The sequence below is a fragment of the Panthera leo genome, chromosome C1, assembly GCF_018350215.1.
Source record: "Panthera leo isolate Ple1 chromosome C1, P.leo_Ple1_pat1.1, whole genome shotgun sequence".
Classification (NCBI taxonomy): Eukaryota; Metazoa; Chordata; class Mammalia; order Carnivora; family Felidae; genus Panthera; species Panthera leo.
In genome coordinates this window covers 57,729,875-57,756,453 of record NC_056686.1, presented here as the reverse complement: position 1 = coordinate 57,756,453, position 26,579 = coordinate 57,729,875, and the positions used below count along the sequence as shown (strand labels likewise).

At 33.6% G+C, this 26,579-nt stretch overlaps 1 protein-coding gene across 3 annotated transcripts in view; it reads left to right on the top strand.

Annotated features, from left to right (window-relative positions):
• Window positions 1–26,579, top strand: part of LRRC40 (leucine rich repeat containing 40) — a 55,173-nt gene that overhangs the window by 23,307 nt on the left and 5,287 nt on the right. Inside the window, exons 8-15 of one of the 3 annotated variants that reach the window (XR_006206117.1) lie at window positions 1,584–1,671; window positions 1,788–1,833; window positions 8,323–8,431; window positions 11,092–11,199; window positions 15,097–15,207; window positions 17,277–17,354; window positions 19,910–20,095; window positions 22,305–22,484. Coding sequence is in view for 2 of the 3 variants with exons in the window: in XM_042952135.1 (XP_042808069.1) it covers window positions 1,584–1,671; window positions 1,788–1,833; window positions 8,323–8,431; window positions 11,092–11,199; window positions 15,097–15,207; window positions 17,277–17,354; window positions 19,910–20,095; window positions 22,305–22,410 (832 nt within the window). In the remaining variant the exon portion in view is untranslated. Of the gene's footprint in view, window positions 1–1,583; window positions 1,672–1,787; window positions 1,834–8,322; window positions 8,432–11,091; window positions 11,200–15,096; window positions 15,208–17,276; window positions 17,355–19,909; window positions 20,096–22,304; window positions 23,755–26,579 lie in introns of those variants that run through there. The other 2 variants (XM_042952135.1, XM_042952136.1) reach the window with 2 other exon arrangements.

The window sequence follows — 26,579 nt, the reverse complement described above, 5'->3', positions numbered from 1 at the left end:
AAGACATGGGAGAGATATAAAGTGCTTTGGGGGCTTAAAAGAGATACAGGAACCAGGCATTTATTGAGAGGAATCAGGGCAGACTATGTAGAAGAAGAAATGTTTTTAGATGATCATTAGGACTTAGACTAGTGTGAAGCAAGTTAAGTGTTTAAGAGCACAAAATTTAAGATCATACCTACTTTCAGGGTCATGCCTCACTTTAGTCCCACCATGTGATCTTTAAAGGATGACTGCGATTTTTAAGTACACATGTAAGGTGATTAGAATGATTGTCTTGGTAGGATGAAACTGTACAAAGAAAGCTTTGAAAGTTCAGGAAATTGTAGGGATATATTTAGAGAACAGCAAGGAATCAAGTTTATCTGGTAAATAAGGTACATTAAGGGAGACTGGGAATTTAGGACTTGTAAGTTAAGGCCATGTGGTCTGTAAAATGCTTGTGAAGAGTCAGTTTTCATTCGTTAAGAGATGGGAAGCTACTGAAAGATTAAGAGCAGAACCAATTTGATTATATTCTCATTAAACAATAAATTGGTGGGGTGCCTGGGTGGCTCAGTTGGTTGAGTGTCCAACTTCAGCGCAGGTTGTGATCTCATGGTTCTTGAGCTTGAGCCCTGCGTCGGGCTCTGGGTTTACAGCTCGGAGCTCAGAACCTGCAGCTTTCAGATTCTGTGTTTCTTGCTCTCTATGCTCCTCCCTGGCTTGTGCTCTGTCTCTCAAAAATAAACTTGGGGCACCTCGGTGGCTCAGTTGGTTAAGCGTCTGACTTCAGCTCAGGTTATGATCTTGCAGCTCGTGGGTTCGAGCCCTATGCTCAAGCTCTGTGCTGACAGCTCAGAGCCAGTGTCTGTTTCGGATTCTGTGTCTCTGACTCTCTCTGTCCCACCCCCGCTCATTCCCTCTCTCTCTCTCCCTCTCTCAAAAAATGAATAAACATTAAAAAAATAATAAACATGAGGTGTCTGGGTGGCTCAGTCAGTTAAACATCTGACTTCAATTCAGGTCATGATCTCACAGTCTGTGAGTTTGAGCCCTGTGTTGAGCTCTGTGCTGACAGCTCAGAGCCTGGAGCCAGTTCTCCCTCTCTCTCTGCCCCTCCCCACTCATGCTCTGTCTCTCTTGCTCTCAAAAATAAATAAAACATTAAAAAAATTTAAAAAAATAAACATAAAAAAATTGGTGATTATGGGTTGAATACATGGGATTTTGCATATGGGAAATCTCAGTAAACTATTAGATCATTAGGGAAGAATTTTCTTTGCTTACTTGAAGGGCAAAATCGAAACATTTAATATTAATGAGTATGGCTATCCTGAATCACTGATTCTTTCAGATTTGCTTTTTATGGTTTTTATTTAGCAAATGTTTTAAAGTTCACATTTTTTTAGCAATCACAATATGACAATTTCAAAATAAATCTATTTTTTCTTTTACATGTTATAAACATTTATCTCAAAGGGATTTATTTTAGGCCTATGTTACTTGGGCTGTTTTTGACATGGTTATATGATATAGTTTGTTAAATGTTATTAGTTTTATAGCCAAATATTTGGTTGAATTATGTTTAATCTTTTTTGTAGTCTACCTTGTTCATTGGGAAAACTTCATTTGAAATTTCTGGCACTAGAAGGAAATCCTTTGAGAACAATTCGAAGAGAAATTATAAATGTAAGCATATTTGGAACTCAGCTATGTTTTTAAATTTGAAATTCAAACATGCATGTTGATCTATGAAACTGCAAAGTATGTCTTGGTGAATATGTATCTTCTCTCCATGTTTTCAGAAAGGAACCCAAGAAGTCTTAAAATATCTGCGAAGCAAGATTAAAGGTACTTTTCTATATTTTCCTGCATTTTGAAGGAAAATGTGAAAGGTAGTGAAGTGCTAACAATACATAAATTTACATGTATTTGGGGTATAAATAATTAGAGGAAATGGTCCATGGCAGGTGTGGTTCTAATTCTGAAATCAAATAGGCCATACATATGCTGAAATTATAAAAACATCCTTAAATTCACAATAATAATGTTTTATCCTTAATTTATTTGATTTGTGCTACATTGTACCAACTGGAAAATATAACAAAGATTCAATAAGTACTCTAGTGCTTTAACTTGCAAAAAAAAGCAAAACTTGGCTTTTATGGTAAATGAATTCTATTGACTGGTGGTATATTAATAGTATTTGAATATCTGCTTCATGCATAGTTTTGCTAAGTTCCAACAGATATAAAGATAAAACACATTTTTCAGGATATGTTAATTTAGTATGAATATGCACCCAAAGAGAAAGTGATAGTATACATTTGATTTTGTTTTTAAATTTTTATGTTTATTTATTTATTTTGAGAGAGAGAGAAAGTACTAGCAGGAGAAGCCAGAAAAGAGGGAGACAGAGAATCTCAAGTGGGCTCCGCACTGATACGCATATGTGAAATCTCAGTAAACTATTAGATTACTAAGTCCGATGCGGGGCTCAAACTCACAAACCACGAGATCATGACCTGACCCGAGACCAAGTGTTAGACGCATAATAGACTGAGCCACCCAGGTGCCCCACTATACATTTAATTTTTAATGCTATACTAAAATTGTGCTATATCCCAATTTTTATTTTATATATGTCATTGTAGGATACACTAGAGCATTTAGAAAAAATCAGTTGTACCAGTGTATTGCTGCATAACAAACACTCTACAACTTAGTGGCTAGATACAGCAACTGTTAATTTAGCTCACAACTCTGTTGGTTATGCACAGCCTAGCCTAGCACCGTATTGCCCATATGTTAAATGCATAACAGGGGCACCTGAGTGGCTCAGTTGGTTGAGAGACCAACTCTTGATTTCGTCTCAGGTCATGATCTCATGGTTTCTGGGATCGAGCCCCACTCTTTGCTAACAGCGTGGAACCTGCTTGGGATTTTCTCTCTCTCTGTCTCTGTCTTTCTCTCTCTCTCTTTGTTCTTTTCCTGCTTGCACTTGAGCACTCTCTTTCTCAAAATAAATAAATAAAACATTAAAAAAAATGAATAAGGTAATTGAATGCTTCAGCAATTTCCATTTTCCACCTTGACCTTCCAATAAATTAACATAATTTTGTAAGACTTTCATTTCCTGCCAATTTCTAGGTATGCTTTCTCTCCCAGAAAAATGTAATTATTCTGAAATAATCAGTTAGGTGTCATATCAGAATAATCCAAACATTTTTTAAAAACTAAATTTTTTAGGGTAGTTTTAGGTTTACAGCAAAATTGAGAGGAAGGTACAGATATTCCCCTATATCCTCTGCCCACACATATGCATAGCTTCCCCCATTATCAACATCCCTTACCTAAATGATACTTTTTTTTTTTTTTTTTTTTTTTTTTTTTTTTTAACTAAGGATGAACCTACATTGACACGTAATCTTCCCAAGTCCATAGTTACCTTAGAGTTCACTCTTGGTGTAGCGTATTCTACGGATTTGGACAACCGTTATATATCTACCATTGTAATATACAAAGTATTTTTACTGCCCTAAAAATCTTCTGTGATCTGCCTGTTTATCCTGTCATCCCCTTATCACCCATCTCTGATCTTTTCCCTGTTTCCATAATTTTGCCTTTTTCAGAATGTCATGTAATTAGAATCTTTCAGATTTGCTTCTTTCACTTTGTAGCATGCATTTATGCATCCACCATGCCTTTTCATGGCATGACAGTTCTTTTTTTTAAGCACTGAATAATATTTCCATTGTCTGGATGTAGTACAGTTTATTTATTTACCCTACTAAAGGATACGTTGGTTGCTTCCAGATTTTGGCAATTATGAATAAATCTACTCTTTTTTGCACATGGATCTTCTGATGTTTCAGCACCACTGTGGAAGAGGCCCTCTTTGCTCCGTTGTTTTTATAGCTTTTGCTGCTTTGTCAAAGATGAATTGAGTGTGTTAATGGAGATCTATTTATAGGCTCTCTGTTCTGTTCTATTGATCTCTTTGTTCTTTTGTCAATTTCACACTGTCTTGATTACTGTAGCTTTATTGTAAGTCTTCCAATTGGATAATGTCAGTCCTCCAACTTTGTTCTTCTCCATCAATACTGTGCTGGCTCTTCTGAGTCTTTTGCAGCTCTATATAAACATCTTGCCAATATTGAGTCCTTTTATCCATGAACGTGGAATATCTCTCTTAGTTCTTTGATTACATTCATCATAGTTTTGTAGTTTTCCTCATAGAATTCATATACATATTTTGTTGGATTTATATGTAACCATTTCGTTTCATTTGATGCTAATGTAATTGTAATTGGTATTGTGTTATTAATTTCAGATTTTACTTGTTCATTATTGATATAAAAGAAAGCAATTTACTTTTGTATGTTAACCTTGTATCCTGCAACCTTATTATAATCACTTACCAGTTTCAGGGGGTTTTTCTTGTCACATCTTTTGGATTTTCTACCTAGATCATGTCATCTGTGGACAAAGAATATTTTATGCCCTCCTTCCCAGTTTATATTCTTTTTATTTCATTTACTTACCTATTGCATTGCCAAGGACTTCCAGTATAATGTTCAAAAGGAGTGGTGAGTGGGGGCTTTCTTACCTTGTACCTAATCTTAGGGGGAAAGCTTCAAGTTTCTCACCAAGTTATGATGTGAGTTGTAGGTTTTTTGTAGATATTCTTAAGTTGAGAAGGTTCTCCTCTATTCCTAGTTTACTGAGAGTTTTTATCATAAATGGGTGTTGGCATTTGTCAGATTTTTTTTTGTGCATTTATTGATATGACTGTGTAATTTTTCTTTTTTAGCCTTTTGATATGAAGCAGTGCATTGATTGATTTTTGAGTGTTGAACTAGACTTGTATACCTGGGTCAAATCCCACTTGGTCACAGTGTATAATTTTTTAAATACTTTTTAAAATTCAATTTGCTATTATTTTGTTGAGGAATTTTACATGTATATTCATGAAAGATAATGCTTTCTAGTTTCTTGTCATATCTTTTCTGGTTTTGGTTTTAGGATAACTGTTGGCCTTGTAGAATAAGTTAGGAAGTATTCCCTCTGTTTCTAGCTTGTGAAAGAGATTGAAAAATTGATATAATTTCTTCCTTAAATGTTAGGTAGAATTCACCAGTGAACCCATTTGGACCTGTTGCTTTCTGTTTTGGAAGGTTATTAAATATTGGTTGAATTTCTTTTATAGATACAGGCCCATTCAGGTTGTATGTTTCTTTTGTGTGGGTTTTGGCAGATTGTGTCTTTCAAGAAATTGGTCTTTTTTCATCTAGGTTACTAAATTTGTGGGCACAGAGTTGTCAATTTTAGAACATTTTCATTACCTCAAAAAGAATTTCCATACCCTTTGGCTATTATGGATAATGCTGTTATACACAATTATTTACAAGTTTCAGTGTGAGTATGTGTTTTCATTTCTCTTGTGTATATATCTAGGAGTGGAATTGCTAGATCAATGGTAATTTTATGTTTAGTCATTTCAGGAACTGCCAGACTATTTTACAAAGCAGCTGCACCAGTTTCCATTCTTATCAGCATTGCATGAGGGTTCTGATTCTTTCACATCCTCACCAACACTTGTTGTTTTCTGACTTTCTGATTCTAGATGCACTGGTGGTTGTGAAGTGGTATCTCACTCTAGATTTGATGTGCATTTCCCTGATGACTAATGATGTTGAATATCTTTTCATGTACTTATTGGCCGTTTGTACATCTTTGGAGAAATGTCTGTTCAGATCCTTTGCCCAATTTTTAATTTTTTTTTTAAAGTTGATTTATTTTGAAGGAGAGAGAGAGAGAGGGAGGGAGGAAGGGAGGGAATCCCAAGTAAGCTCCACAGTGTCAGCACAGAGCCCAATGCAGGGCTTGATCTCACAAACTGTGAGATCATGGAAGAGTCAGATGTTTATCCAACTGAGCCATCCAGGTGCCCCCAATTTTTAATTTTTTATCTTTTTATTATTGAGTTGTAGTAGTTCTTTTGTATCTCTTGTCAGATATATGATTTGCATATATCTAGTCCTCTGTGGGTTTGGTTTTTCATTTTTTGGTACTGTCCTTTGAAACAAATTTTTATTTTTGTTTTTTTATTTTGATAAAGTTAATTTATCTGTTTTTGTTTCTTTTTTGCTTATGCTTTTGGTTTCACATCTGAAAATCCTTTGCAAAAATCTTTTTTGTGAAAACTATTTCCTTTGTGTTTTTTTTAAGGTTTTGATTTTATATTGAAGTATTTGACTCATTTTTTATACTGAAGTATTTGATTCGAGTTAATTTTTATATATGATATGAGATAAGATTCCAATTTATTTCTTCTCCATGTGGTTATTTAGTTTCCTTGCACCATTTGTTGAAAATACTATTTTTTCCTTATTGAATGGTTTTGTCATTTTTGTTGAAAATCAGTTGACCATAAATACAGGGTTCATTCTGGACTGTCAGTTTTATTGCATGGATCTGTATGTCTATACTGTGCCAGTACCACAATATCTTGATTACCATTGATTTGTAGGAAGTTTTGAAATCGGGAAGTATAAATTCTTTATTCTTTTTTTCTCAGGCTTGTTTTAGCTATTGTGGGTTTCTTGCAATCCCGCATGAATTTTAGAATCATTTTTTTGATTTCTACAAAGAAATCAGCTGGGATTCTGATAGGGATTACATTGACTCTGTAGATCAATTAAGGGAATATTGCCATCTTAGGTTTTTTGGTTAAAAGGTCAGTAAATGCTGATGATAAAAATTCAACCAACATACAAAAATATATGAGAAGAAAATCCATTTCTTTCATAGTCCCTTCCCAAAGGATAATAGTTTCCCTCTTTACATTCTCCTTGGTGCTGATTATTAAAAATAGCCCAGGGGCTCCTGGTGGCTCAGTTGGTTAAGCGTCCGACTTCAGCTCAGGTCATGATCTCGCGGTCCGTGAGTTCGAGCCCCGCATTGGGCTCTGTGCTGACAGCTCAGAGCCTGGAGCCTATTTCAGATTCCGTGTCTCCCTCTCTCTCTGACCCTCCCCCATTCATGCTCTGTCTCTCTCTGTCTCAAAAATAAACGTTAAAAAAATAAATAAAAATAAATAAAAATAGCTCATTGGAAAGTGTTGGGAATACTCTTAGTATGCAATCATGCTAGTGTACATGTATATGTAAAAAATAATGCTGGGTTTTGTTGCTGGTTTGATGTTTTCTATCTGCTGGTATAATTTGGCAATATATATATTACATACTCTTTAAAGTGACATAACCAAACTGCCAGGGTACTTCTAAATACCAAAGCATTTACTTAATGCTAATATTTATCTTGATGTCTTCTATTTCTATTTGATACTGTCTTTTATTTTGTGCTACTTCTATAAATAAAATATCCATATATTTGCATAAGAAATACTAGTTTAATGATTGTTGATTAGTGAATAACTGATGATCTCTATGCAAGAGAAATGTACTTTATAGTATCAAACAAATGTTCATTAATTTCCCAGGGATACTACTAATTTTTTTTTGTATTCTTTTAGTATGCCTTCTTGTCTTAACATAGAATGCTAAGACTATTTTATTTTTTTCATGTTGTTGAAAAGTGTCTTTTTTGCTCTTGTCTAGATTGCTGTGGTCTCTTGTCAAAAAATCGTAAAGCCATTTCTTTTTAAAATGTATGATTTGTGTTTGTTTTGCTCTTTCTACCATATGATGGCAGTGTTAAACAGTGTCTGGAGACTAGTGAGGAGGTTGATTGTGTGTGAATGTGTGAGTATGCATATATGTTAGAAAACATCTATTGAAAATAAAATCTTGCATTTGCTAAGAAAAACTCAACATAAATAACGTACCAAAAGCTTACTTGATTATGTAAATTGCCAGGTTGTAAGTGATTGAGAATAATCAGTTTCCTTGTGTCCTAAACTGAGAAGATAGGCATATGCATATTTGGTAGACATTTGTGGGAAATAATACTTTTCCTTTGTTAACAAATTTCTTCTAATAGACCATAGTATTTTTCTTAAGAAGGAAGTTTAGTGTCATTGTTTGTTCTGAGAGATTGTTGTTATTCTTTGAAGGTTCTTTCCTACTCCTAAATTTCCTTATGGTAAGATTTATTAAAATATTTTAAAGCCTTATAGTAGTAATGTTATCTACTTTCTATTAATTGAATATTAAGTTCTAGACCCAGATTTGAGTCATTGGAAATACAGTATATGACTAAAGACATTCTCACCAATAATAATTTAGAAATCACGCATACCATTTTTACATATTTTCGAAAATTTAAAAATGACTTTGTACTATGAATATTGATTTTTTATAATTTGTTTCTTGCCAGATGATGAACCTAGCCAAAGTGATCCTGTTACTGAGACTGCCATGACACTACCAAGTGAATCCAGAGTCAATGTACACACTATCGTCACATTAAAAATACTAGACTATAGGTATGTAATTTTCTTAAATACTGCATAACACATAGGAAACTTTGAGAAATAATCCTTCAGATAAAAGGACAGTTGTTAAGGGAGAATTCATCAGAGTGCGTTAGTACTTAAAGTAATAGCAATTGTAAAATCAGTGATGAGATAAAAGCATATTAAAAGTACAGTGAACTTAAATGCCCATTCCTTAGGTGCTTTGTGTTTATTACACTTAAGAGGTATATAGATGGTTATTAATATTGAAATTATTATAATAAAGAATATTTTATTATTATCAAAAATAAAAGAGTGACAGTACTGGTTGGTAATAAATTTTGACTCAGTAACCAGCATCAAGAAAGAATTTTATATTGCAGGGGTCTGTGTTAGTAAGTAAGTATCATTCATTTAGTTAATGAAGACTTCAAGCAGGCAAAGCTTGAGAGATTGTACCCATTAATAAATCTAATATTATAGAGCATATAAATCTAATATACTGGAGCCTAATATTATGCTCTAGTATACTTATATTAAACCTGAAACAATTGTAATACTGTTATATAAATTGAGACAAAAGCCTAACCTTTTTTATATTATGGAAGTTTATTCAACTGGGAAAGAAGATACCTATGTACAGGTTGGGAGGGGTTGGCAAGTCTTTTTTCAATACTATCTAGGCAACAATGATAAAAGTAATCAATACTGTCAAAGCTCCTACACTGATTGGCTTGTGTCTGGGTATTATAACGGTAATACAAAAGAATACAGACTCAGATTCAAGTCAGGTGACTAGATTTATTTATTTAGTTACCTAACAGCCAGCATCAGTGTCTAGCCTCTTTGCCTTACTGTATCAGTAGGAACCATCTTCTTAGCAGTCAGGATACAATTTCTATTTCAGATCTGTTGTTTCATTAACGTTTTTACCTCTAGTCTGACACTCTCCTGTGTATGTAGAAATCACTGCTCTAAGCCAACTTCCTTTTTTGACACTATAACACAAGATAGTACTCTTCCATACTTAAATTTGTATCCTTCTTCTCTCATAGCATAGCATGGAGACTTAGCATGTCTTATATTACACATAATATATCCATTTATTCAGTAGATATTTTCGAACCTAATAGGTATCAAATCCTATGCTAGGTGTCATAATACACCAAATGATGATAAGACAGACTCGATTCCTCCTTAGAATTTATTTTTTCTCTGCCTTTATTCCCTCCACCATTCCTTCAATCCAATAAATGGGTACCATTTATTGAGTCCCTATTCTATGCTGGGCACTGTACTAGATATTTTACAGATGCTGTTGCTTTTAATCCTGCAAACAGTCTATAAAGTAATACTGAGACAATTTTATTTAAGATAACCATTCCCACTTTTTAAAGTCACAGATATCACAAGAGTGTTATAAAGATAGCACTGAAGACCATACATCTTAGATTGTTTTGATTCTAAATTTATTGTAATTTATTTTCCTCAGAGACTTTAATTGGAAAGGAGTATTCCATTTAAAATATAAATGAAGTCCCAATCTCAAGGCATAAATGCCTTGAACTAAATTTTTTGAGTGTGAATCTTTAGCATTTGATTAAACCAGTTCCCTGTGACTTGAGCATTTCTGATGGAAAAGATAAAAATACTACATCTGCACAATAGAAAATAGGGCCTGAAAGCAGAAGTCGAAGGCGTAAAAACTGAAATTTTGGCTGTCTTTTTATCCATCTATATTACAACGCCTTTCTAATAAGTTCCTCCATATTACACATTATATGTAATAATTGTTTTCTTGTCCATATAGTCATTAATTTAGCATTCCATCAACAATTATTTTAAGCGGATGGCATATTAGGCATTGAAAATTGTAAAAGAAGAATGTAAATGGCTAATTATAACAACAAATTTGTAAATCTGCAAATGTCAGAGTACTACTATATTTCATTTAAGATTAAATGTATACTTAATTGAAAAGGAAATTTATTTACAGTATACATTATACATTTGCAAAACTTCTGGCACACATAACAATGAATAACTCTTTAGATTCAATTTCACAGAACTGAGGCTAAGAGAAAGTAAATTACAAAGCTCCCTTAATGGTAAGACCAGGGATAGTTTAGTCGAAGGCCACTATCCTGTCTACTTTGTCACATGCTAACGGAGGGAGAAATTGGTTGAGGTTATGAGAAAACAGTTTAGTATAATGTTGAACTTTTAAAAAATTATTGTTACCTTGCAGTTAACTGTAAACCACATAAAATTGGCAAATAGCCCCTGTTTGAGATTTTTAGAAAAGGGATGACAACAGTTTTAAAATTATAGCTTTAGTTCTATTCTGAGGTAGAGGAATCCATTTACTGATTACTGTCCATTTACTATATGGCTTCTAAGCATCTTAGACTCTGAAGATATATCTGTTTTTATTCACATGGAGTATGTGAATGCTCAGAAGGTATGATACAATGTATTATGATACAACATGTTGTCTGAATTCTTAATGGTGAACATTTTGTGAGTTGGCAGGTTTTTGTGGCATTCTTTACAGAACTTCAAAATGTTCTTCATAGCCAACTGCCTTGAAAAATCTTATAAAATCTTTAAAGTCCTTTAAAAGTGAAAAGTAATGATCATATCTTCCTGGACTGTTAAGAATGATGCATTTTAAACCATTTTCCATTTAGTGATAAACAAACAACTTTGATTCCTGATGAAGTATTTGACGCAGTAAAAAGCAACATTGTCACTTCTGTTAACTTCAGTAAGAATCAGCTATGTGAAATTCCTAAAAGGTGAGAATTGCTCATCATGTCATTTCTATTAAGTTGTGACTCATTCTCAGTGGTTTTTGCACCTCAGTGCCAAGAATTATTATTTTTCACAGTTTTTTAACTTGAAAGTATATGTATAGTTTTCTTCATTAATGTTACTTGAAGGATTTAGCAAAATTCACCTAAGTATTCCCTGAGACATATTAACATTTGTCCTGAGAGGTGTACAGGTATAGGTATTAGAATTTTAGGTATTAGAATTACTGATAAGTATTAGATATAATATAAATAGGTATTAGAATTATTATATCTATAATATAATATAATATACCTATAAGTAGTCATTAGAATTATTAAAAGTATAAGTTACTTTTTCCATGTAATGAAATATTAGAGAACATTTTTAAGATACAGTCCAAAGCCAGGTCCGTGTGGCTTAATAGGAATTTTCATTTTGAGCTTCATGTTAATGAATTACCAAGCCACTGAATTTTTCCATTGATAGTAAAAGCAAAACAGATTGAATCCTATTAATATTTTCCTCCTAAAAAAGAATTCTTGACTTCCGAATATTAGTGCATGTGCATTGTACTTTGTATTATTCAGTGTATCTTTGTTGATATTAATTATAGCAAAATCTTTAAGTTATGAGAGAAAATTAGTTTACTATAATGTTGAACTTTTAATTTTTATATATATATGTTTTTTAATGTTTATTTATTTTTGAGAGAGAGAGAGAGAGAGAAAGTGTGAGCAGGGAGGAGCAGGGAGGAAGGAAGACACAGAATCCTAAGCGGGCTCCTTGCTATCAAAGCAGAGCCTGATGCAGTGCTCAAACTCATTGTGTGAGATAATGAAACCAAGAGTCGGACTCTCAACTGACTGAGCCACCCAGGCACCCTCATGATATTGAACTTTTAAAATGATTGTTAGCTTACAGTAATCTGTATACCCAAAGAAAGTTGACAAGTAACCTTGCAATGAAAACAACAATATGGGAGACAGAATGGTGAAATGATAAAGAACTTGGACAGCGGAGTCATTGCATATATCTGTATCCCAGATCTGTGAGCTGTGTGGCTTTGAACAGGTTAACTACCTGCTCTTAGTTTTCCTACCTGTGAAGACATAAAGTCCCTGTTTTATAAGAATTAAATGACATAATCCCCACAAAGCATTTAACCAGTGCCTACCACTTAGTAAGCACTTAAGTATTAGGGGAAAAAAAAAAAAAAAAAAAGAGTGGGAAAATAAAATGGCTTTCATCTGACTGCCAAAAAAATTTTTAGATGTTCAAAATTTTTAAAGTCAGACAAAGTATAACTTGCTTTCTATTTTACAGACCATAGTTTGAAGAATGCAGATTTTTTTTTTAAGTTTATTTTTGAGAGAGAGAGAGAGAGATATCACAAGCAGGGGAGGGGCAGAGAGAGAGGGAGAGAGAGAATCCCAAGGAGGTTCTGCATTGTCAGCACAGAGCCTGACACGAGGCTTGAACTCACAAACCATGAGCTCATGACCTGAGCTGAAACCAAAAGTTGGATGCTTAACCAACTGAGCCATGAGGCACCCCAGAGAACACAGATCTTAAAAGACTTTGATCTTAAAACAGAACTTTGAGATTCTGTTGCTAAAGGAGAACTAGTTCATCTCTTGTTTAAAGGGCTCAGAGTGTATTTGACAGAATAACTAAGCACTTAGATTTGCTCTCAGGATAAGTTTGCCTTGGAGATCCTGGATCAAAACTGGGAATGAAGATGGAAGGAGTTAAAAGATATCACCTTATAACTTACTTTTTCGTTTTACCTGACAATCTGGTTGTTCGTATGCACAACAGTATGGTTTTCTGTTACCTCTGTTAGTTCCTCATATTTTTTTTTTTTTTGCAATTTAGAGAGCCAAAGAAGAAAGATAGTAAAGACATACCTTGATCTAGAGTTTCTGAGTCATTTTCCCTCTTTCTTAAATTTTTATTTCACAAGTCACAGTTTTCACTATATTATTTCCTGATTGTGAAAATAATACTTATTCATAAACATTTGAACTAAATGAAGGGACAGATCATTTCTATTTATTGATTTATTCTGATTTATTCTATTCATGGCATGTTTTATTTCAAGCTATTTCCCATTTAGATTTATATATACCATTTGTATCCCAGCTGGTTTATATGTCATAAGTGTTTCCCTATGTTGTAAACAATACTTTTAAAATCTAATTTATCTGTGGACACTTGGGTGGCTCAGTCAGTTGAGCGTCAGACTTTGATTTCAGCTTGGGTCATGATCCCAGGGTTGTGGGATTGAGCCCTGTGTCAAGCTCCATGGTGAATGTGGAGCCTGCTTGGGATTCTCTCTCTCTGTCTCTCTGTCTCTCTGTCTCTCTCTCTCTCTTTCTCTCTTTCTCTCTCTCTGCCCTTTTACCCTGTTCGCACTCTGTATTGCTCTCTAAAAAAAATAATAATAAAAATAAAATCTAATTCATCTATATACCATAGGTTAATTATGGCAATAAGTAAAGCAAAACATTCTGTTTCTTTAGGCCAGGTTTCCAGGAGAATTCCTAAAAGGGGTATGACTCTCAATTCAAATATCCAAAAACTTTCCAAAATTTTCTTATCAGCTACTTATCCAAACTCATCTTTCTTTAGCAGCTGATAACTCTTTCTTTCTTCAGTTTGCTAATACGATAGAAAAAAATGATTTATAGTTATAGTTTAACTTACATTTCTAAGCAAATTGTATATAACATTTTTTGTTCTTTTTTTTTTCTTTTAATTTTTTTTTTAACGTTTATTTATTTTTGAGACAGAGAGAGACAGAGCATGAACGGGGGAGGGTCAGAGAGAGAGGGAGACACAGAATCTGAAACGGGCTCCAGGCTCTGAGCATTCAGCACAGAGACCGACACGGGGCTCGAACTCACAGACCGCGAGATCATGACCTGAGCCAAAGTCAGACGCTTAACCGACTGAGCCACCCAGGCGCCCCATAACATTTTTTGTTCTTATAGTTAGTAGCATGCTTTAAAATGACTAATGTTGATTAGGCTTGCTTAGAAACATTTAAGTCTTTGACTTAAATTGCTTAGCTGTGACACCAAACCTAGGAATTAACTTAATGTTTTCTTCCATTCATGATTAATGATAATTTGGACAAAAAATACTATACTTGAAAATGTTGACATATCATCTATACTTGAAAATGTTGACATATCATAGAAAAGATTGTGAAGTACTCAGATACTGAGAATATTGCATTATGCAGTCTAAAAAGAAAACTATAATACAGAATACACATCTAAACTGAAATTTTGTGAGAAGAGTAAAAGTTACGGAAAATCTTTTTATTTTATTTTTTTAATTTTATTTTTTAATTTTTTTTTTAATGTTTATTTATTATTGAGAGAGACAGAGACAGAATGTGAGTGGGTTAGGGGCAGAGAGAGAGGGAGACACAGAAGCAGAAGCAGGCTCCAGGCTCTGAGCAGTCAGCACAGAGCCCGACGCGGGGCTTGAACTCACGAGCTGTGAGATCATGACCTGAGCTGAAGTCGGACGCTCAACCAACTGAGCCACCCAGGCGCCCCTATTTTTTCAATTTTTAATGTATTTATTTTTGAGAGAGTGAGACAGCATGAGTGGGAGAGGGCAGAGAGAAAGGGAGACACAGAATCTGAAGCAGTCTCCAGGCTCTGAGCTATCAGCACAGAGCCCAATGCAGGGCCTGAACTCATGAGCCGTAACATCATGACCTGAGCCAAAGTCAGACAATAACCAACTGAGCCACCCAGGCGCCCCTAGAAAAATCTTAATTAGCAAAAATTATATCAGAGTTTCCCCCCCTATGGTCTGCTTATAGTTTTGAAGTTCTGACAGTAAATTCAAGGGCTAAAATTTTAAAATGTTCTTTGTTTCAGGATTGTGGAACTGAAGGAAATGGTTTCTGATGTCAATCTCAGTTTTAATAGGCTTTCCTCCATATCCTTGGATTTATGCATGCTTCAAAAATTGACTTTTTTAGATCTCAGGTATTTATTGATACTATTGCTTCACTTTTTCATTATAATGTGTCTTTGAGTTTTGCCTAACATTTGCCCTTTCTCTCATATTTCCTAACCAATCGTGGAAATTGGTCTTTAGGTAATTAATAACATTTTAGGACAAGTCTAAAATTAAGCATTTAGGAAATAATTTAATCAAACATCTATCATTTGTAGGCAGTTTATAAGTTAAATAAGAAATAATTATTTGAAAAATTAGAAAATAGGAACACATTCTTTAAATTCCTACGTAAGCAAAGTTACAAATAACACATGGAAAGTGTTTGTTTCACACTGTTCCTTTCCTGAAAGTAAATTAAAACTGTCAAAATCCTCTGCTGGCACAGCAGCTAGGATGGCTTTTCTTAAAAAGAACCTTTGTGGTTTCAAATATTATGTTAAATGTGCAAGGCCAGAAATAAAGAAAAAGAACAGCCTGAGTGGCAACAAAAGGAAAGAAACTATTTAAAGCCCTGCAGTGGTAATAAGTTTAATTTAAATGTGTCCTAAATTGAAGAGACAGCATCAGAATTGTCACAGTTCTTTGAGGGTAATAATAAATGGCTCAGGGGTAGATAGTCATTTATTTGTTTGGGCTTTAAGTCTTTATTTGTAAGCTATATCTCTATTTTCTAGGCTTCCTACTCCTATACTGTTACTGGGTGTGCTTTTAGTTTATTTAAGGCATAGCTCCTCTTATTCTGCTCAAATAATAGGCAAATAACAAGCTAAGTTATATCTGTTTGAGAATTTATTCTCTATTCTTTCTATAGAGACATTTTTTATTTTTTCTTATGGAATTAAAGCAAATCTACTAATACTCTTGCTCGTATTAAATGTAGAATTGCTTGTTTTGAGTTGGTAGTTACACTGGCAAAGTAGTGTAAAACCATATTTTAGTTTAGTATTAATGGAGAATTAATGAATTCAGAGAGAATGAATTCATGTACTCATTCTTGCTATCTATACTTTTGTCTCATTCTTGTGTGTGTGTGTGTGTGTGTGTGTGTGTGTGTGTGTGTGTGTATGCCATTGTCTATAACTATACCTTTAGGTTTCTAATTAAGTGACTAATATACACTTTTATATCTGATATCAGTAGGTATTTATGACTCTAGGAAAAGGATAGAAATCACCAGTGAATTATTCAGTACAACTTAATAATAACTGTCTTTATAACTGGAGAAAGGTATGGAGAAAAGAAAAAAAGAACATAGGTGTAGAAAGTATGACTTAACATATTAGGCTTGACTTTGGAATGCAAAGAAATTTAGAAAAAATTCAGCTAATAGGTTGCCATCTAGTTGGATATAATTTTCTCACAAATATTTTCTATTATTAGTAATTATATAGTTTCTAGAATCCTTCTACCTTCTTATTAGCCTTTCTTTTAACATTGTTCCCAGATCCTTCCAACAATAAATGCGATTCTGTTTACTGCCATGTTTCATCATAAGATTCTAAAAAAAAAACATATGCATTGTGCAAATTGAAATTATAAACTTAGAGTTGAAATGGACTTGCTTAATGCCTATGTGGTAGAAAGCTCCAAATTTCTAAATTCATAGAATCTCATTACTTTTCCCTTCTTTTTTTTTTTTTTTTCATATAATTTTACACTTCTTCTTGGAGTAGAATTTCATGTCTGTGTGCAAGATATAAGTATTAAACACCAATCAAATATTTGTGGAATCAAATAATGTGATATTCATAGGCATGATCTCAAGGGCCCTATCTGTGAGAAGTATTGATGAGCTCAGTTTAAAGGAGATAAGGGATTAGTTTACAGTGTTGCCCTGTTAAATCTATTATTAAAGACTTGGTTGTTTTATCAATTGGTTGCATATTGGTATTAGGATTTGGCATACAAATCAAATACCTGAGACAGCTGACTAATTCAGAATTCTTAGGACTTAGCTTTAATGAGATAGATCAAGGACTGAGAAACCAAGCTATGTAATTTTTTTGTCTGATCAACACTTTAATTATAAATTAAAGTTGTACAGATTTTCAAACTTTGTAAATCATCTCTTTTTTTTTTTTTTTTTCCAATTTAGGAACAATTTTTTAAATTCTTTGCCTGAAGAAATGGAATCACTGATAAGACTACAAACAATTAATCTTTCCTTTAACAGGTGAGAGACAGAACCGACTAATCCATGACTAAGGATTTTTCTGTGGAGAATTTGTAGGTTTTACTAGAGAATACAGCTGAAAGAACCAAATAAAACAGTCCCATGTGTTTACTTTATTTAAATATTCAGGTCTATTTTCACTTTATTCTACTTAGAATTAAAAAGTGATATTGCTTTCTTAGAATTTTCACAGCTGATGTCTAGTATACATTTTGTTCCTTTTAACAATTTTAAGAAACTGAAACTAACAGCCCAGTAGGAAGACAGATATGCAAATAAATAATTATAATTGTTATAGGGAAAACACAGTGCATAGGTAAATGTATTTCCTGAGATTGCTTGAAGGTGGAGGAGACAGCATTGAAAGTAAGACTTGAAAATTAGATGTTGGCCAGACACACAGGGATAGGGCATCCAAGGTGGAGTAAATAACATGTACTAAGGCACAAAAATGTGAGAACACTTTGTGTTTGGGACATGTCAAGCAGTTTGATATGGATCAGACCATAAAGTAAGGGGCTAGAGAAGTAGAAGTAACAAATGAAGTTTGGCATATAAGCAGTAGCAGGCCCTCTGAGGGATTTATATACTAAATAATAGATTTTATTCTGCAAACACTATAAAGATACTGCTAATAATTAAGAGTAGCTAATATTGGGGCACATAGGTAGCTCAGTCATTTAAGCCTCCAACTTTGGATTTAGGCTTAGGTCATGATCTCATGGTTTGTGGGTTCGAGCCCCTCATCAGGCTGTACATTGATAGCAGAGAGCCTGCTTGGGATTCTCTCTCTCCCTCTCTGCTCCTTCCCCACTTGCACACTCTTCTCTCTCTCTCTGTGTCTCTCTAAATAAATAAATAAAGTCATTTAAAAAAGAAGAGAAACTAATATTTAATGGGAACTTATTATGTGCTGATAGAGGACTAAGTACATATATCGCATTTAATCCTCAGAAAAGGTGGTTTCTGTCATTATAGTTCTGTATTACCATGTTCACTTAAAAATCAAGGATTAGAAGTTAAGTAACTCACCTAAGGTTCACATAAATAGTAAATAATCTGGGGTTTGAGCCCAGGTGGTTTGCCTCCACGAGTTGGGCTCTTAACAACTATGTCATAGTGTTTCCTATGATGAAAGTGATTCTGCTAACAATCTAAATATTAATAGCTAACGTTTACTTACTGTATTCCAGCTGAAATAGAATTATTCAGTCCTTATAACAAGTGTGTAAGTTTAGTACTATTATTATTCCTCATTTGCAGTTGACGAGGCTAAGGCACAGTGATGTAACTAAAATACTGCCTCTTTAAATTTTTGTCCTGTCTGCTTCATTATTGCTCATGCTTTCTCATGTGTAGGTCAACAATGATATCATTATTGTCATTATTTAAAAATATATCTACTTGGATCTCTGCTAATTTTTATTTGTGAATCAAACTATCAGTTCTCTATTAAGTTTTCTATTGAGCTGTCAATCACACTGTCAAGTAACGTCTGTGGGGAGATGGCAAAAGCTAACCTAACTTCTGTGTGAACAGGTGAGCTACACCTTTTTAAATTAGCTTCTTCATGCATTGGTGTGGAAAAAGAGGAAGACCGCTTAGGGGCTGTTCAGTCCATCTGTGCTCCTAGTTATTCACTCGCCAGTCCCTCTGGAACTTCAGAGCTGCCTTGAGTTTACCTTTGCTAGTCTTTCTCTTCTTTTCTTTCCTTTTCTCATCTTTTCTTTCTTCCTCTCTCCCTTCCCCCCTTTCCTCCCTCCCTCCCTCCATGTCTCTCCTCTTTTCTTTTCTCTTTCTTTCTTTCTTTCTTTCTTTCTTTCTTTTTCTTTCTTTCTTTCTCTCTTTCTACATCAAGGCAGCAAAAGAAGGCCTGTATGTGGAAGTAAAAAGGCCACAACTATAAAACTGTCCTTCAGCCCATCCCTTGTCATTTCTAGTCCATGACACAGTTTATCTCACACTGAAACCAAACCAGCCACTGTCCCCCAAAAGATCCTCAATAATGTTGCATTAATTGCTGAGAGCTGTCAGCCTTCCCTTCTTTCTTGTGGCATCTTCAGTGTTGCTTTGGATGAGGAAGCAGCAGGCTATGTTAGTCAGTCATCTTTTGAAGAACCAAGAATACACTCATTTGGAAGCTTCATCAAAGCAAAATACAAATCTCTAACATTTACTTAAAACATTGGCAGTAATTCTGTCTCATAAGAAGTAAAAATGAACTAAGGAATAATACCTACATGGAGACATTTTATAGAGAATCTCAGAAGGATTTCCCGGTTTCTTAAATGTGAAGAGAAAAACATGGGAGAAAAACATTGTTGGATTTACACAATAAGTAGAAAGTGTTACAAGTCTGTCCACTTAACATATATTTCAAGATTTCCAAAATCAGTTCATTTTCTTGAAAATTGGGATAGAGGACTTACATCAAATACAAAATGAATTACACTAAAGAAAACTACATCATGATAACAGACTTAAGATAATCCATTTGAAAGAATGCTTTTGCCCTGATCCCAATATATTTAGGTGTTCTGTTCATATTTTAATAGGTTCAAAATACTACCTGAAGTTCTGTATCACATCCCCACACTTGAAACAATTTTGATTAGTAACAATCAGGTTGGATCTGTGGACCCTCAGAAAATGAAGGCAATGGAAAAGCTGATCACATTGGACCTTCAAAATAATGACCTACTTCAGATTCCACCAGAGCTTGGTAATTGTGTGAACTTAAGGTAGCTACACCATTCTACTAGAGTTTTCCATTGATTTTATTGATTTGTAAGGATTTTTTTTCTCTCTTATTGAGGTACTTTTGTAGGACAGTTGAAGTAAAAAAAGATTGACGTTGTATTAAAAATAACAGGTAACAAAATCCAGAATACCAATTGTGCTTTTCAGGTTTTAGCAAATATAATTTTTTTTAGCTTTGCTTATATGGTATAATATAGTGTAGTTACTGTTTTCTGATACTTTTGTCATCACTATATATATGTCTAACTTGAAACTCCACTGTGTAAAAATGTCAGTTGTGCAGGTAAGGTTTTTCAGAATCTGTTACAGACTGTCACCATGTATTTCAAGCCCAGCATGGTCTTCCTTATTCTTTGTGTTAGCTGTTACCTTAGTCTCAAATGCCTTTACCCTGCTTTTATCAGCAATCAACCTAAGTATCATCTTTGAAAACTTTCTCGCTTCTCCAAGCAGTTAGTCCCTCCTCTGATTTTCCATCCTGATTTGTTTGGACTCATTTATACCATTTCTTTTACCTCCTTTAGAAAAGAGTTGTCCCAGTGCCTAGAACACAGTAAGCACCCAATAAGTGCTGGTTAAATAAATGGAAAGTGAGTTTGAGATGTCAACAGAAAGCCAAGTGCTTAAGCAGAATGTTTCAGAAGTAATTTATTGAAACTGATGATGGCTTGGCATATTTTACTAGGACACCCTGACATCTGCTTTGGTACCTCGTATTAGTGAATGTAAGAGTAAAATACTGTTGGTTCTCGTCATTTGCAGTAGTTTGTATTCTATAAAGTCTCTGTGAACACCAAATTCGTGAAAACTGAGCCATTTCTGCTGGGGAAGTATCGAGTTAGGTTCTTTTGAGCCTCTGGTCACATTTTTATGAACCAGTCAATACATAACCTTGTTCTCTGTGTGTTTCTGTATTTCATGTTATTTATTCATTAACATTTAACTATGGCCAAATAATACTATAATTCATGCCTGAATGAAGCTTATCTGACATGTATTTTCTCTGTAAGGCACATGATAGTCTTCTTGTGTTTAGGGAAACTAGACAACACTTGAGCCCTTACTTGGCAGGCCAATTTTAAACAGTGAGATCACCAACACAAAGTACAAAAATGCAAAAAATGTTGTACTAACTAGACCACAGAAAGGACACTTGATTACAGTATGAGAACTGACACAAGAAGGGAGAACATCACCTGTTTAACCTCAGCTGAGAATGTGCTTATTGATTGACTCAAATTTCTTGCTGCCCTGTGCAATATCCAAAAATGACCTCGAAAGTGCCAAGAGTATTGATTTGGGGTTACTAATAAATTTTGATGATAGGCAAGTTAGTGCATAAGGAGTCTGTGAATAAGGAGGATTGACTGTAATGAACTCCTTTCTATAAATTAAGAAAACAGCCTTTAAAAGAATCCCCATGGACCATAGAAATACTGAAGATGTAATTTAGATCTACTGTATAATAAGGTGTGAATCGTTTGACTTTATTTACACACCTAAGTTTGAAAATTAAAATAAAAGTCTCTTTATTTTATAATTTATTTCATTAGTTATATAAAGAAACAAATCAAACCGCACTCAAATCTCAAATTAAACCTCATTTCAGAACATGTGAATAGATTTTGTGTGTGTATCTGGTCAAGGGAGGTGGAGAGCAGACACGTGTTAATGTTTCTCAGGGTGGAGGTGGGATATGTGGATTTTATTATAGTCCTTGGTATGAGTACTTGTCAGTATGCTCATTCTAATGTGTAAATATAATTGAACCATGTCGTATATGATCATTATAAGATTGAGAAGAGGATGGGTAAAATGGGGGTTCCTGTCACAGCTCCTCTGTTTAGTAGCTGAATGATCTTGGATATGTCTTTCTTACTCCTCAGGATTTATGCTTCCTTATCTATTAGATAGGAATATTAATGCTGCCTAGATCATAGGGTTGTAAGATGATTAAGAGAGTCAGTGAATATAAATTACTCAACACAATACCTTTCATATAATAAGTGTTCAGTTAATGTTGTTTGGGTTATTATTGTAGTTCTAATTCCAACTATTGAAATGCTTAGATTTGAAAAGGGACAAGTAGAAAATAATACACACATTTTATTTATAAAGTTGCAAATGAAGTTAGAATAAAAGCCTTCCTAATGGAAAATGTTGAAATTCTTAATTCTCTCTTTTGTTTAGAACATTACTGCTAGATGGAAATCCATTCCGTGTTCCTCGAGCAGCCATATTAATGAAAGGAACAGCTGCTATTCTGGAATATTTGAGAGACCGGATTCCTACTTAAATTGGAGTTGTTGTATAATCTTGATCATGTTCATTCTTAGACTTCTTAACATTGATAAGTAATGTTTTTCTAAGGTATCGTGTGCATTTATAATTGTGATAACCACATACAGTGTTAATGCATTTATTCTGATTGTTTTGCATAAGATTTATCTTACTTTCATTCCTTATAAGATAGCAGTTTCTTCAGATGTGAATTTTTATTTAATGTAGTTTAATATTTTTATAATGATAAAGCATTTTTGTAGAAGTGGGTTTTTTCTCCCCATTTCTCATTGTGTTACATATAATGTGACCAATGAATTTGAATATGACCATCTAATTTCTACCTTTTTGTTAGATATAAAATTGGATTGAATTTTATTCAAAACTGTTCTTTGGTGTTTAAAAAAATGACTTTTTCTTACCCATGATAAGACTTATGTGATACGGTTAGTCTTGGTATAAGTTTTAAATTAATATTCACTGTCTTGTTTTTGTTTTAATCTAGTTGAAATGTTTCTTTTCTAGCCTTTTCCCCATATCTTATGAAACCATTTTGTCAGAAATGCTACATGAAGTGTAGTTACTGGTAGAGAAAACAGTAAAAGTGTTATAATTTTTCTCACAATTTTGAATTTAAAACTTGCAATGAAATGCATGTATTAATATACAGTATGTCTATTTTTTATGATATCTTGGTAATAAGTTTCCTTACAATAATCTAGTACTTCTGGATTCGAGAAATTTAAAGAGATTGGATCTGCATATTTTTATCTTCCAAGTATGAGTGTTTAAAAATAACTTTTGTTCTTTTTAAAGTCCTGAAGACCTTATTTTATTAATTCTATAGTTATCAGCAGCAGAAAATAACTAACAACATATACTGCAATGAAATCTTGACCTGTACTTTCTTAAATACTTACTTAGCAGGTATTTGTACACATAACCTACTCTTTTGGTGTGTTCTAACCCAACCTTGTGCATTTTTTTTATTTCCAGAGCCTTACTTTTCAAATTTGCTTCTAATCTTCATAAGACTGAACCTATAGTTAATGTGGTAATTTTCTGAAAGGGAATTTGTTATAGGTTAACTTGATTTAGTAAAAAATAAAATATAAACATTTTTACTTACACCAAAAATACCAGAAGTAGGCTGATCAGTCATTATGAAACTTACCATGTGAATCTATTAAGTAGCCAATCAACAGAATGTCTATTAATTTATATAGACAGGTATGTAGGTAGCTAGCTAGCTTTTGAGTGATTGTGGCATGCTCATATTATGGGAAAAAAAAAAAAAACCAAAACATTGCCAATAAGGATAAATAGCTACATGTCCGTAATAAAAGTTACATTTTTCAAATATTGCTTATAATGGTTATGTTTTTGGTTTAAAAGAAACATGCCTTTTTCACAACTGTGTGGCTAAGAAATCGGCTTTGATATTAAACAAAAGACACTTTACAATAAGGTGACATTTTATTATTTATACAATAAAGAGACTTTTATGTTATTCAAAACACGTTTTTAAATACTGAAAAAGTTGAGTACACCAAAGCCGAAAAATGGCTCTGCTATACACTGCACAGCATTATTTTAGTCCCTGTATTTTGTATCTGTACAGAAAGCATCTTCAAAATGCATTCTAATCACATTGTACACCTTTACCAATTAGTGTCAGTACATAAAATAAACTGGAGAATACAGCTTGCATTTGCAAATTAACTGACAAAGTAATTAATTTCACTGATTCAGTAAATTTAAAATATAGATTCATAGGACTCCTTTGCACATAAAATGAAGCAGCTTTCAAGGTCATTATGGTCTTATACTGCAAAAGAAAAAAACCATTAAGTACATTCACAATCTATGTTAATAAAGTAGTAAATATGTCTTCATTCAGTTTTTATTTACATCAATATGTAGTTCAACTAAAAAGTACTGTTAATTGTGATACAGTTTGTTAACACATACAAAAATGACAACTTTTTATATATAATTTAAGCTCAAAATCACAATTATCTCAAAATATTAATTACAATACAGCCATTTCAATTAAACATGTCATGATTTAATTGTTTTTTATAAAATGGTAAAATTTGTTATTAAAGTAAGCAATTTGTTTTGAATTGGCTACAGTTCACCCATGTAGAAAACCTTAAATGTTAAGAGGTGTTTCCTGCCCCTCCCACCCGAATTTGTATACAGCCACCTAGCCTAGCAAAGAGACAGAAAAGGCCCCAATTTATAAAGATTAAGCCTCTTTTGCTATACTGCTGTGGCTTGTTGCTTCTTCCATAAAAGCTTTACAAGGGGAGTGTCAATAAACTATGCAATGAAATGCATGCATTAATATACAATATGTCTATGTAAAATGTTAGTGTTCACCAGTGCACATTAAAATGTTCACAAAGACTGCAAAAGAAGTCATAAAGAAGCATTTATAAAGATCTACCAGTTGCAAACTGTGAACCTGAAAACTACTTGATAATGTAATGAAATTTCTTTGAAAACAGATCCCAATTCTCTGGCTAAAGGAATTCTAGTTACTTGGCCTTAAGATGTCACTGTTGTGCTGCACATATGGTAGTGAAGTCAGATGTTGAAAAAGAATGAGTCTAGAGACTGTCTTCATCTTACTAAAATAGTGGCCCAGTGTTGCATCACTGCATGGGAATTTTTCTTAAACCTACGAAAGAGTGAAATATTTCACTAGCTGATTATATGCTCTCAAAGGAAAATGGACAGTTTATATGTGTGTGCATGTGTTTAGCATATGGAAAAATATTAATATAAATAGGTGGAATTAGAACTTTTTTACATAGTAATAAAAGGATTGTATCCCTCTAAGTAACTAAGGTCCAAAGTAATCAATTGTCAAGTAGTTTAGGAATGAAAGAATAATTTTCATGGGTACTTAAAATTCTAAAAACCTGTATCTAGTATCCTTTTACTTATAATTCTTTACAGACCGATTAAAAGTCTAGCACTGTCTATTTAGAATTGCTGCTGTTAATATTTCTTTTCTGAGTAGAAAGAGACCATAGTTCACCTTATGTTTTACTTATATGCAGCTGGGTGGGGAGGGTGCCCTTAGGTGGTTATACAGTGGGAAAATGAAACTATAGTACTTGCAGCCTTACTTTTGCAAGGTTATTTGAGATGGTCTTTGAAATTTGGAAACAATTTAGTAGATTCACCTCCGATTTTTTAACTAGGAAAAAATTGCTCTTTTATATGAGGACAGTGCCATTGTCCTTAAGCTTCCTTTAGTCCCTTCTCTATGCTGAGTACAAAGAGAAACTTGACTGGCTTTGAGACAAAAATATCCAGCTTATCTGCCTATCAATTATCTTTCTCTTCATTTCAAACAGAAAACAGTAAGGCTTGTGTTTTCAAGGAGAAAAATGTAGTTGAGGGTGTTAAAGGGAAACACCTAAACATCATAAAGCGGTATAAAACATTTATTGCATTCCATTGACACTAGGTGTCATCAAAGCTAAAACCAAATTACCAGAGTAAAACTTAACAGACAACACTACGCACTGCCCTGAACAGATGCCTTTTCCACATTCAAGACCAGTAAGAGTCCTCTGCAAGGAAAGACTACAAGTATTGAATATGGAATTGATTCTGGCACTACATTCTGAAAACTAATGATCATTCTAACAAATATGGAACTGTTTTATGTTCTATCTGCCTGAGACTTGCAACTTGGTTTTCCTGTGGACTTTCCAAAAAATTACATAAGATTTCCTGACTAAATAAGAGATGTTCTTTAGTAGAGTGCTGGGGAAGGGGAAGAGAGATGGAAAGATACAAAGAGTTATAATATGATTGCTTTTGTCCATTCATCAAATACCTTCATTAATCTAGCTATCATAAAAGTCAGTTGACCTGCATACCTGGGCATTAATCTCATTGCTTTACCTGTGCAAAACAAGTGTGCAAAGAAAAACATCTACATATGTGTGTCTATACAAAGACACAAAACCTGAGTCACAATAAAAAGTTTTTAATATAAGAAAACTTTTCTTAATGTAGGAAAATAACCTTTAAAGGGCCAAAAATACCTTTGTACAATATTATCAGCTGACTTGAAAACTTCAATGTGCTTAAGTATCACATATTTTATAAGACCCAACGAAAAAAGAGATCACTTACATTTGATAATTTTCTTAAGTATAG